We start from the raw sequence: 11967 nt of genomic DNA on the forward strand, positions 1-11967 counted from the left end.
GACTTTCCTCTTAGCACTGCTTTCAGTGTCCCATAAGTTTGGGTATGCTGTGTCTTCATTCCCATTGAATTCTAGGAAGTTTTTAATTTCTTTTTTATTTCTTCCTTGACCCAGGAATGGTGCAATTTGACCCAGGAATGATGCAATTGTGCATTGTTCAATTTCCATGAGTTTGTACCATTTCTGAAATTTGTGTTGTTGTGGAATTATAACTTTAAACCATGGTGGTCAGATAAGATACAGAGGTTATTCCATTTTTTTTGTATCTGTTGAGGTTTGCTATGTTGCCAAGTATGTGGCTGATTTTAGACAAGGTCTCATGTGGAGCTGAGAAGAAGATATATTCTTTTGTGTTTGGATGGATGTTCTATCGATGTCTGTTAAATCCAATAGGGTCAAAAGTTCTGTTAGTTCCTTTGTTTCTTTGTTAAGTTTTTGTCTGGTGGTCCTGCCTAGTGATGAGATTGGGGTGTTGAAGTCTCCCACTATATGTGTGTGAGGTTTTATATGTGATTTGAGATTACGTAATATTTCTTTTACGAATGTGGATGCCCTTGTATTTGGGGCATAGATGTTCAGAATTGAGACTTCATCTTGATGGACTTTTCCTCTATGACTTTGTTGAATAATTTTCTGTACCCTTGAGCAGTATTTCTTTACCTTCTTCTATGACTATTATTTTTAGGTTTGGCCTTTTCATGGTGTCCCATTTTTCCAGGATATTTTGTGGTAGGGATTTGTTGAATTTAATTTTTGAGGGGTGAATGACTCTCTTTCCTCTAGTGAGTCTTCAACACCAAAATTCACTCTTCCATCTCTTGTATTCTATTGGTTATACTTACTTCTATAGTTCCTGATCTTTTACCCAGCTTTTCTATTTCCAGAATTCCCTCATTCTGTATTTTCTTTGTTTCTATTTCAGCTTTCAAGCTTTGTCCTTTTTTAATTGTTTCCTTCTCTTGTTTGATTGTTTTTTCTTGGCATTCCTTGCTTTCTTTAAGAGATTTGTTTATTTCTTGAATATTTTGGCTTGTATTTTCCTCTATTTTCTGTAATTTTTGTTTGTTTCTTTCCTTCCATTTCTTTAAGGGATTTTTTTTTCTCATTCCTCTTTGAGGGTCTCTATCATCTTCATAAAGTTGTTTTTAAGGTCTTTCTCTTCTGCTTCATCTGTATTGGGATGTTCAGGTCTTGCTGGTGTATAGTCCTTAGATTCTGATGATGTCATATTGTCTTTTTTTATAATATATATACTTTTATTATTCACCCGTTAACTCCATAATATGCCAATCACGAGCTAGGTTCAGCAGTTACATTCCCTTGATCACGGCTGCACGAGGTTGTTATTCATTGAAAACAGGGAGACCAGAAACATGGCCAAAGGTGACATCACGCAGCCTACGCCATTACAATGTAATTGTCAAGTTCACTGGCGGTTTGGTAAAGCCGGTTCAGTTCTGTTCTGTTTGCCAGAGATCTCACATTTGTTAAAGTTGGACCAACAAGTGGTGGGGTTCCGTTTCCTGGTTTAAATTCTCAGTGGCTTTATCCAGAATCTCACAGGCAACTGGTTACTGTAACACCAACCCAACCTTCTCAGCCCCCATGCTAGGGCACTTCCAATTGTATAGGTAATACTGCAGGTTGCCGTCCCTGATGCCGAACTTGAGCTTCTCCAGGAATGTTTTGTTCTCCATGAGATCCAGTGCATTGAATACGTCGAACCCTTTCATTTTGGCTAGAACAAGGGCATCGCTCATAAGGTCTAGAAGAGGGGTCTGGGTGTGAACGTTGTAGAAGGAGTAAGCAGCCTTCAGACTCTTGTGGGTTGGATGGTTCATGATGGTGGAGGGAAGCGTATAAAAGCTCAGGAAATCAGTCACCTCACCGTTTGCATTCTCTACCACAAAAGTGTCGATGATGTTCTCTTGGGGGTAGAACCAGTGCTCTACCTCCTCCTGGTTCATGACTGGGTGAGGTGAAACTGCTTCAAGTACCTGGTGAGCAGCTGGTGCACTACTGGAATGTCCTTTTTTTCCATTGGTCGGAGCCCAGCTGTCTTGGGAGTCTCTGGCAGTCGGTAGAGCTTCATGGTGCGCTGCATGGTCATATTTCTGCTCAGGTGGGAGAACTTCACTTCAATCAGCTTCCGAGGGTTTAGGGACCGATGCCAGTACCTGCAGGTGCCAACAGGCTTTGGCAATACCACGCCGGCAGTGTAAACAGCTTGGAAAATGCCCTCCAGGTGGACCCGCCGGGTTATCTCTCGGATCAAAACTGGAGCCACCCTCTTGGAGCGCAGCTTCTTGTGGACACACAGAAAGTTAATCTCCACCATTTTCTTCTCTGTGTCATAGATGTGGATGTTTGCTGGGATGGCACTAATAAACCCAACCAGTTTCCGACTTGAGACCACTCGAACCCCGCAGTGCCACTGTGGGAGCCAGCCAGGTGGCCGGAGAGCCCACAAAAGAAACTCTGGGGAATAGTCAAATCGGAACATGTTATCATCATCTTCCACATAGTTTTCATTCAGGAGGGTGTACAGTTCTTTCAGCACACCACGGTCTCCCAGGTCCAAGGCATCCCAAGTGAAGCCCTGCGGTAGAGTATAGGGCTCCTGGCGAATGTTGTCCTTGTCAGGTTCTACTGGCCCATGGGTGTTTACCACTTCACCCAATTTGGGGACTGGCTGTGTATCCCAGAACTGGTAGCTTCACTTGCTGGCCTCCTCCATGGTTTTGGCAGGTCCCTGACCCACTGAGAACAGCTCAATGGCCTTCTGTATTTCCTGGATCCTCTCTGCGGGCAAAGAGTTCATCTTCACAGGCTGATCCTGGGCTGAATCTGTGTCATTGCCTTTCTCTTTCTTCTTCTTTTGTTTCTTTTTCTTCTTTTTGGCTCCAGTGTCATTGGCTGGACTCAAGCCACCCCGGTTGTAGCTGTTGTCCTCCTCGTTCTCGCAATTGCTGCAGTGCTCATGGCCATTTCCGTTCCCTTCCATCATCTGCGGCAGCGAAGGTGCCGGCAGCTTCACTGCTGTCTCACTCTCATCCGCCATCTTGGGTTGCGAGCCATATTGTCTTTTTATTGCTGAATATGTTCTTGTACTTTCGTCTTCCCATCCCTTCTTCCAGTGGGTGCAGGTGGGGTCTCTGTCTCTCCTCTTGTCTCCAAGTGGATGTAGGTGGTGTGTCAAACTTTGATATTGACAACTCTGGATGGTCTGAGTTCACTTGGAGTTCTCAAACAGAGGGTATAGGGGGGCGAAGACTCAACCAGAGAGATTGGGAGGGCCAAGACTGAAATGAGGATAGGCTCTAGATGGTCCGGCATGCTGGGGAAGGTCCACTACACAGGGAGCAGACCCAGGATGTTCCAAGGAAGGGAGGGGCCAATTGACCTGAGCAGGTCCCACACTCACCTCAGGCAGAGTGTATAGGAAGGACAGGGCCTCTACCATTTTGACCATTTTTTGCCACCACCAAACATACCATCTATACAACATTAATAATGATCCTTCACTATTTATCAGGGATCAAAGTGGACAGCATTCATTAATATATTTTGTCAGCTCCAAAGTTACTTGATAAATGTGAGGTTTCTTGATCACCTTTACTTTCCAGGACTTAAATTTTGTAGGTTTTCTGGATTTCTTTTGAGCATTGTTAGGATGTCATTGGACTGAAAAGATGTCTTATCTATAGCTTCATGCACTAAGTCAGTAATCTGCTCTAAAATGCTTCCAGTAAAGCTGCTAGTACCCTGTCTTGATGGTCAGTCAAGTATCTCTTCTACCAGTTGTGCAGGTCTCCCTGTTAAGGGAAATGAAGACAGGCCCAGATCCATCCTCTAGAATAATGCAGTTAGGTAGTGGTGATTAGCATATATTTGATTAATAAATAGCATAGTTATTTTTAGTTCAAATACTATTGGATGCTAGATCTGAACAACATTAAACATTTCCTTGCCTAAACTTCCTATTTTATACTTAAAACACTAAAGATCATAATGGATAGATCTGCTGGATATATTTCCTGCTGTCTCTTGACTAGAGTCACCCCAAAGTGAGTAGGTCACAAAGACCCAAGACTGGGTCTGACCAGTTCCCTTTGCTTCTAGATTGTGAACTTGTCACCTACAGACTTTTGCATGTCAGTCAGAATCTTCTTTCATTCCTCTTCTTTGTGTCTTAGATATAGGTCTCAGTTACCCAATTATAAGACATTTGCCCTTCCTAAGACAGACTGACTGGAGACAAAGTTTAAACTCAATGCAAGTAACATTTGAAAATATCATGGAACAGATTCAGAAGATACAAAGAGAAATTAAAAATAAATTTGATTTAAAAGAACCTGTATTTTTTTACAAAAAAAAGATAGTTCATGGAAGAATTTAGTGAGTAGTATATGGGTTGTGGGATAGTAGGATTTTATTCTACCTGAAGGTACACAAGAAGACTGCCTGAAGATAAGCATTTAAACTCGTATTAATCTAAATGATTAATGTCGTCTGCCACATATCTCACAACCATTCAGCCTCCCATATTCTCCAAAGCATTAAACTCACACTTTGGGAATTAAAGATTTCCTACTATGTATTATAAGAATCATATGCTCCACAGATAAGAATAAATTTAAATCAAGCATCATTAGTATCAAAATATTTGTATTTTAAGCCAATACTGTCTATTAATAATATAAAAACTTTGGGTACATGTTAGACACCTACTAAATACCTCTAGTAAATTAACTGACACCAGTGTTTTCAGAATTTTTTTATTGTTTTGGATGCTGAAGATGGAAATCAGAGAGAACCTTGCACCTAAAAGGCAAGCTCTCTATTACTAAGGAAGATTTACTAGCCCTTAGGTATCTCTTTTTATATTGCAGGTAACTTTGGAAATAAGGTATACATCACCTATTGCATATGGCCCATGATTTGTGATTCTTTGACATAATTCTTTCACTTTTAGAGGTTATGAAAGGGATATGCCTTTGGACAAAGTTGTATTTTGAACTACCAATGCTGATCTTTCCCCTGGATAACAATGTGGGTTATGGCATTCTCTGGAGAATCTGGGCATCAGCAAGCTAGATCCCCATCAGCCATACAATCATAAGAACTTCCCATCAACTATGTAATAAAAAGAATAAACAACTAGTACTCTATAGCACTGTATGGGCAAAACTTGGGGAATATGAACTCTCAATAAATTGCATGATATTTTGTTGACTACTGACTATGCTTTCTTCTGACAATTTCAGCATTTCTGGTTTTTGATCTGTGTGGAATTGGTGTGTGTGTGTGTGTGTGTGTGTGTGTGTGTGTGTGTGTACAGGTGATAGACATGGATCTAATTTCATCCTTTTACATGTGGAAATTCATATTTGCCAGAGATTTTGTCTTTCCCCCAGCGTATATTATTGGCATTTTTGTTAAATGTGACATGGCTATAATGATGTGTACTCATAATTAAGTCTTCTATTTTGTCTAATTTATCTACATATCTCTTTTGTTTGAGTACCATGCTATTTTATTGATGTAACTTTCTAATATAGCTTGAAATCCCTTACATGATAATTCAGTCCTCAGCATTGTTCTTTTTTCTCAATGTTGTTGTGGTCATCCAGAATTTTTTTTCTACTTCCACATGAAGTTTAGGAGTGTGCTTTCTATTTCTATGAAAAATGTCTAGGGAATTTTATTTACTGTGATTGTATTGAACCTATAAATAGATTTGGTAGGATAGTGATCTTCATACTACAAATCTATCAATTCATGAAATATCAAGTGGTCTCATTCATCTGGCATTTTATTTAATTTCTTTCATCAGGAACTTAAATTTTTTACTGCAGAGGTCCTTAACCTCCTTGGTTAGGTTTATTTCTGTCTGTATCTGTCTCTCTCCCTGCATCTCCTCCAAGTATAAATATTAAGGTATTGTAAATGGGAGTGTTTCCATCATCTCTTTTTTTTCAGTATATTTGCCATTGTTACATAAAAGGGTTACTTATTTATTTATTTATTTTTGGTTTTTACGAGACAGAGTTTCTCTGTATTGTTTAGGAGGCTATCGGTCCAGCCCGGCCTCGAACTCACAGAGATCCGCCTGCCTCTGCCTCCCGAGTGCTGGGATTAAAGGTGTGGGCCACCACCGCCCGGCTAGGGTTACTCATTTTTAAGCTGATTTTGTATCCTGCAACTTTGTTCCAAGTGTTGATTACTTCTGATAGTGTTCTGGTTTTAGGATACCCTAAGTATAACATTATATCATCTGCAAATAGGGATAACTTTACTTCCATTTTTCCATTTTTGTGTCCATTTAATTTTTTTTCCTGTCTTATTTATCAAGCCAGTGCTTTAAATACTGTATTGAGAGAGATTCAGGAGAGTGGACAGTCATGGCTTGCTGCTGATTTTACCAGAACTGCTTCAACTTTTTCTCTGTGAAAAATGATGTTTGCTGTGGATACATGCTGATGTATGATGTTTCCTCCAGTCCTACTCTCTCTAAGACTTTTATTACACAGACATTTTTATGTCATCAAAGATCTTTTCTGCATATACTGAAATGATCAAGTGATTGTTTTTTTACTTTAAGTCCATTTCTGTGGTTTATTTATTCATGTTGAACCATCCAGTGTCACTGAGACAAAGACTATTTGATCACAGTAAATTATCTTTTTGATATATGTCTGTATTTGTTTTGCAAGTATTTTATTGAAGATTTTTACACTTTTATTCATGAGAGATACTGTCCTGTAGTTTTTTTTCTGGTTTTGGAATAATATTAGCTTCATAGAAGGAGTTTGGAGGTACTGTTTCTCTTCCTAATTTTAAAAGCCACCTTTGAAAAAAGTCTAGAATTCTGCTGTTAATGCATCTGGACATGAGCATTTTTTAGTCAGAAGTATTTTTATGACCATTTCGTTCTTATTTGTTGAGAGTTTGTTATCTCTTCCTATCTTTGATGAGTTAGATAAGTTAGAAATTAGAATTTAGAGCTTAGAAATAACTTAGAAATTCATCAATTTATTTTAGGTTTTCTAGCTTAATAGCATGTGGATTTTTAAAGTATTTCTTTAAAATGTTCTGAAAATATTTGGTATCATTTTAATGTTTCCTTATTTATCTCTAATTCTTTTTGGATCATCCCTTTCTTCATTTTAGTTCATTGGTTAAGAGTTTACCAATCCTTTTTTTAAATATTTATCTTTCCAATTTTTATTTTTCATTCATTGAGTCCTTACACTGTTTTTTATTATTCCTTCTATTTCTGATCTTTTTTATTTCTTCTGAATTTGTGTTTGCTTTGCTTTTATTTTAATGTTTCCTAGGGTTTTGGTGTAGTTTATTTTCATTTTAATTTACTTCCAGAATATTTTCATTCTTTTTAGACACCTTTAATCATTCATCATTCAGTTTAATGCTGAGTTATTTAGTCAACATGAATTCACATAATTTCTAGAGAGCCTCTGCCATTGATTTGAAGCTTTATTGCATTGTGACCTAATAAAATGCATGAAGTTATTTCAATTTTCATGCATTTGTTGAGCATTCTTATTCTACTATTTAGTCTATTTAAGAGAAAATTTCATGGACTGTGGAGTAGAACTTGCATTCTTTAGTGTTTATGTAAAATATTCTGTAGATATCTGTGAGTTGCATTTGATTTATAATATCATTTAATTATGATGTTTCTCTGCTTACCTTATGTCCAGGTGACCTGTCTATTGAAGAAAGTGTGGTATTGAAATCACCTAAAAGTAAGTTATGGTTATTCTGTGTCTTCAGTTTTTGTACTATGCTTTCTGATACAATTGTGTGTCCCAGGGTTTCGTACATGTATGGTTCAGATTTTAATATCTCCTTGGTTAGTTGTTCTCTCGATTAAAATTACATTTATCTCTTCTTATCAATTTTGGTTTGAAGTCTCTTTTGTCAGACATTAGGATTGGGATGCCTATTTGTTTCCTGGTCCCATACACTTACAATACTTTTTCCATTACTTTCACTCTATTGTGGTAACTGTACTTGAAGAAAAATGAGTTTCTTGTAGACAACAAAAATGGCTTTTGTTTCTTATTCCATTGAACTAAGCATGGTCTTTTGACTGGAGAGTGAAAGCCATTCAGATTTAAAGGTATTATGAAAGTGTGTTTTCTGACTTTTGCAATTCTGTTATTTGTTTTGTTGGTTGGTTGGTTTTTCTGTTCCTGTTGTTATTTCTGTTTTATGTTTCAGCAATTATAACTTTGTTTGGATGGAGCCTTTTAGTTAGGATTATTACTCTGTCCAGTAGGAAATACTGCCTTTGGTATACTCTGTAGGCCTAGTTTGGTGAACATGAATTATTTTACCCTATTTATGTCATGGAAAGTTTTCCTTTGTTCTTAAACTATATCATTAGTTTTGCTGGGTAAAGTTTTCGGGCATGTACAATCTTTTAGAACTTGGAGTACATTGCTCAAGGCTCTTCTGACTTTAAAGTTTCCATTGAGAAATAAACAGTTATACTGATGAGTTTTTCTTTATATATGACTGGTGACTATCATGTTGCAGCTTTCAATACCTTTTCTTTTGTCTCTATATTTAGTGATTTAATTATAATATACATTTCTAGTCCTATTTAGTGTTCTGTGTGTTTCTTTATCTGTATAGGTATATCTTTCATTAACTTTGGGAAGTTTTCTTCTATAAACTCTTTTAAGATCTGGTCTATACCAATGACCTGGGATTCTTATCCTTCTATGCCTATTATTTATAGATTTGGTCTTTTCATGAATTTCCATGAATGTATATGTAAATATTCTGTGTGTGTGTGTGTGTGTAAATTGCTTGGGTGATGTCTAAGAAAGTTTCCTGGTACAACTCTTGAGCTGGGCTTGAATGTTGAAAGGCTGTAAGGAACAAAGTACCAGACAAGCTCTTTGAAAAGGCATATGAATGTGGCTCCCAGATGTTACTAAGCCTGATTCTGAAGAGAAGCTCAAGTTCAAGGCTCTGGGTAGGACTCAACAAAGGATCACAGAGTCATGGATCAAGAAAGCTCAATGATGTAGCTCCCACCTGGACCTAGAAGATCAGTATGGATGGGCAGTAGGGGATTAGGGATGGGTTAAACTCAATAAAAGAGCATTTGGATACAGCTCCCAGCTGGGTCTGTGTCTGGAGTTGGACAAATTGGGAGAAAGTAAATGAGTCAGAACCCTAGAGATAGCTCACAAATATGGCTCAGTACTGGACCTAGAGGTACAGAATGAATGGGCAGTGGGGAGTCAAATTCAAAAAGATGGAATGTGGATGCGGCTCATACCTGAGCCTGGGCCCATAAGGGTGTCATGGATGGACAGATGGGATGAGTTGAGGGTGAAGCTAATCAAGAGAAGTCAAGAATAAGGCTCCTGCTTGGGTGTAAGCTTAAAAGGTCCATCTAACTGGAGGGAGAACATTTGTGACATGTGGTAAGAGTCCTGGGTCTGACTCAGCAAGCAGTATACTGACATGACTCCTAGCTGGGCTAGACATGGAGGGAAATGCTGTTTTCAGAGGAAACTGAGTCACACTTGCTATGCTTGAAGATGCAGCTCTTGTCTGGTCATGGATGAATGGTGAGGGGGTGAGGCTCGTAGGTCCAACTATATTAAATGCATCATCAGCTTGTGGTATTTTTATTTCACCCTGGATTTACTAAGACTTAAATCCATCACAAATAAAGGAATGTTTGTATCTCTGCCTATGGCAGGTAGGGGTGTTATTCAGCAAAATATGAGTTCACATTAGAACTGCAAATAGCCTTTAGGAAGGTACAGTTATAGTGATGGTCACAAGTTTTAATAACTAGAAAAAAAATCTATTTAGCCAAGCAAGATGTTGAACACTTGTAACTGCAGCACTTAAAGGGCCAAAGTAGAAAAATGGAAAGCCTGAGGCCAGCATTGGCCACACAGTGAGACCCTGCCTCCACACAGAATAGAACAAAACAAAACAAAAGCTCCCTCTCCAAGAAACTGGTCTATTTGGTTGATGCTGATCTCTCAAATGCAGAGTTGAAAAGAATTCCATACCCATGTTTGTAAAAAGAATCCAGTGCTTTAATAGCAGAGTATGATATGGACACAGACTTCCTGGAATCGTTTATGCTACACATTGCCTTCTGTGACTGAAAAGCAAACCAGAAACTGAGGAAGGAAAGTGATTTATTCAACCTGATACAATGTGTTAGTGAGAAAACTAGGAGTAATGTGCAAGTCTCCTGATTCACCGACATTCCTTTCCCTATAACCTTTCCTCTGTGAGCATCTATACAACCTATATGTATAAATCTGAAAAATAAAATGAAACATATTAACCATTCTAGTTCCTTCAGCTGTCAACTTGACACAACCTAGAGACACTCATGGGAAGGAGTCTTGGTTGATGGACTGCCTAGGTCAGGTTAGTCTGTGGTCATCAATTAAGGGATTTTCTTGGTTGAAGATTGATGTAAGATGGTCCAGCCTAGTAGAGTGGCACTAGCCCTAAGCAGATGGTTTTGGAACACACATAAAAGCTAGCTGAGCATGAGATGGAGAACAAGCATCATTTCCCCATGGTTTCTGTATCACATTCCTGCCTTGAGTTCCTACCCTGATTGTCTCAATGGAGGACTGTGACCTGGAAGTGTAAGATGAAATACATCCTTTCTCCTCCTAAGTTGCTTTTAATCATAGTGTTTGTCACAACAGAAGAGAGCTAGAACAGTGACCACATTAAATCTCTTCAAAGAAAGGCATCTCAAAAGTCCCCCCAACTCAGAGAATCACAGAGGCTGAGAATTGAGACTAGCATAAAGGTCACCCAGTCCATGGAGTAATCTCAACTACCATTTCTTTGATGATTCCGAACAAAAATTTGAAATAGACTAGATTTGTTTTCTTAAACTCTCACATCACTGGCAGTGTGCATCCCAGGGCTATTCTCAATAGCCTGATATCCTCTGTAATGGTCTAAGTCCAATTTAGATCTTCCATCCAGGTCTAACCTTCCTACACACTGTTACATACTAAACCATTATTGCAGTTGGATGTTACATGAACCTAAGTTGAAAAATAGACTTGGGTGGCTGCCTCTGGACTCTTCTTGCTCAGGCAGGCTTCTTTGTTTCAGTCTCATCTGAACCCATCAGTTTCCTTCACTTGCCTTCATGCAGCCTCTAAGGGAACCTTGATAATAACAAGAGGTGAGACAATGAAGGAGCTTAATCTGCAATTATTTTGCAAGAATGATTTCAGAGGAACCAATGTCAAGGGGGGAATCCCTAGAAAATGAACAGATTTAATAATCAAGGAACATCCCTACATTAGCACAGAGGAAAGAGAATTGCTTGTAGGCACGAGACATCCTAACATATGTACTACCTGGGGAAGTTAAGGTTAGGAGTAAAATGCTTTAGTTTGAAAATGAGAGACCTAAGAGAAATTTTGCACTCTCTTTTAAGCCACTAGAACATAAGAGAAATACACAGATCCCTTTCTCTGGTTACTCCATGCTGGCTCCACTTCCAGCAATGGAGGGTTTCACCTTCACAATAAAGAGCTTCTTGATGTCCCAGAAACTGCTGACAGGACCAGCAATGGAGTGGGGGTGGGAGGGCATGAGCAAATTCTCTTCCTGCAAGGTAAATGGATCAGCACTCTAAGGGCCTCCTGCAATTTTGTGTGTTTTTGGTAGAAATTGTCCTATTGACTCCATGAGGAAACACTGTCCACTTCCTTGGAACTTCAGAAGATGTCCCAAAGAAATAACCAACCTGTCTCAGCCTCTTTGAATAATAACAAGAATTTAGAGGTCACTCTTAGGCACAGCCGCCCTCTGCTGGATGGTATGAAGCCAACCACCTCAAGAGAAGTTGTATCCATGTGTACCTCTACCCCACAACCCAATCTCCTGCTGCCCGGTGTTGTCCTTCACAGATCTGTCCTG

General features: G+C 38.9%; 1 protein-coding gene across 1 annotated transcript; it reads right to left on the minus strand.

Moving 5' to 3' along the window:
* Window positions 1–1234: 1234 nt before the first annotated feature.
* On the minus strand, window positions 1235–3066 carry LOC121138806 (glycylpeptide N-tetradecanoyltransferase 1-like). Its single transcript, XM_040741557.1, is given in 2 exon segments — window positions 1235–1975; window positions 1978–3066. Coding segments are annotated over 2 exon segments (1488 nt in total). The 5' UTR covers window positions 3062–3066; the 3' UTR covers window positions 1235–1571.
* Window positions 3067–11967: the final 8901 nt, after the last annotated feature.

Source organism: Mesocricetus auratus, unplaced genomic scaffold (assembly GCF_017639785.1).
Source record: "Mesocricetus auratus isolate SY011 unplaced genomic scaffold, BCM_Maur_2.0 Super-Scaffold_6730, whole genome shotgun sequence".
Lineage (NCBI taxonomy): Eukaryota > Metazoa > Chordata > Mammalia > Rodentia > Cricetidae > Mesocricetus > Mesocricetus auratus.